Source organism: Lupinus angustifolius, chromosome LG18 (genome assembly GCF_001865875.1).
Source record: "Lupinus angustifolius cultivar Tanjil chromosome LG18, LupAngTanjil_v1.0, whole genome shotgun sequence".
Lineage (NCBI taxonomy): Eukaryota > Viridiplantae > Streptophyta > Magnoliopsida > Fabales > Fabaceae > Lupinus > Lupinus angustifolius.
The window spans coordinates 6,539,551-6,540,484 of record NC_032026.1 but is presented as its reverse complement, the minus strand read 5'-3'; the positions used below and the strand labels follow the sequence as shown (position 1 = coordinate 6,540,484).

Here is a 934-nt window from a genome sequence, read left to right as displayed (position 1 = left end):
ATCCAACCAGCATATTAAGGCTTTGATGACTATGGAATCAATAGTGGGTTTCAGGTGAGATCTTGGCAATAATGGGCAATCCGGATGGTGCTCTTGGTGAATGGAGGTTATCTGAAACAGCTAGATTCTGTTTAAAGGCTTTGAAACAAATAACATAGTTGTTGTCATAATTATGGTTACTTCATGGTTAGCAGCATTTGATGGTTTTGTCGACCCTTTTTCGAGGGACATCTTCATAGATATATGGTTGCTTCATAGTTATATGTTTACTTCCATCGAAAATAATTGTGGGAAAATGTGATAACTGGGGCAGCAATTTCGACCACAATTTAAAACCACCATTATAAGGTAATTGTAGAATAAATCAGAGAAGTCAGTTATGTTGCTTGCAGTTTTTGCCTATCAGTTATTAACTAACTAGTTAGTTAGCAAGGTTTCTGTGACATAGTTAAAAACTTTTTCTTATAACAGCAAAGAACAAGTTTACACTTGTCTGATGTATATATAATAAGAGATTTCCACTAAACCATTACCTCCCCTGCATATCAAAAGCAGCATCCATCTCAGCTTGGCAAAATCATGTTGTACTATCAACAATCAAGCTTGTCAGGATCTTAGAATATTCAATAGAACTAAGAGAAAAGTTACAAGAACACTAGAAATGAAAGATTTTTCATTCTGTGAGGAGGATGATGTTGAAGAAGATTTTGCTGTTGTATTACTTGCCACTGTTTTGTTATTGCTGCATAAACACAATGAATGAAAACCCAAATGTCATATTTGGAGTATACATATATATATCTGGGTCTTCGAACTATAAAAAGGTTAGGTCATGCATTTATGTTTTAATCTTGACCACTAAAATAAGATCTAATGTCCATATTAACGATTCTCATTTCTCACTAGAACACATTGTTCTCACTATATATATATA

At 33.7% G+C, this 934-nt stretch overlaps 1 protein-coding gene across 1 annotated transcript in view; it reads right to left on the bottom strand.

The window, feature by feature from the left end:
- Window positions 430-934, bottom strand: part of LOC109332295 (glucan endo-1,3-beta-glucosidase 13-like) — a 4,218-nt gene continuing 3,713 nt past the window's right edge. Inside the window, exon 4 of the mRNA XM_019567237.1 lies at window positions 430-742. Coding sequence (XP_019422782.1) covers window positions 607-742 — 136 coding nt within the window. The 3' untranslated portion in view covers window positions 430-606. The remainder of the gene's footprint in view (window positions 743-934) is intronic.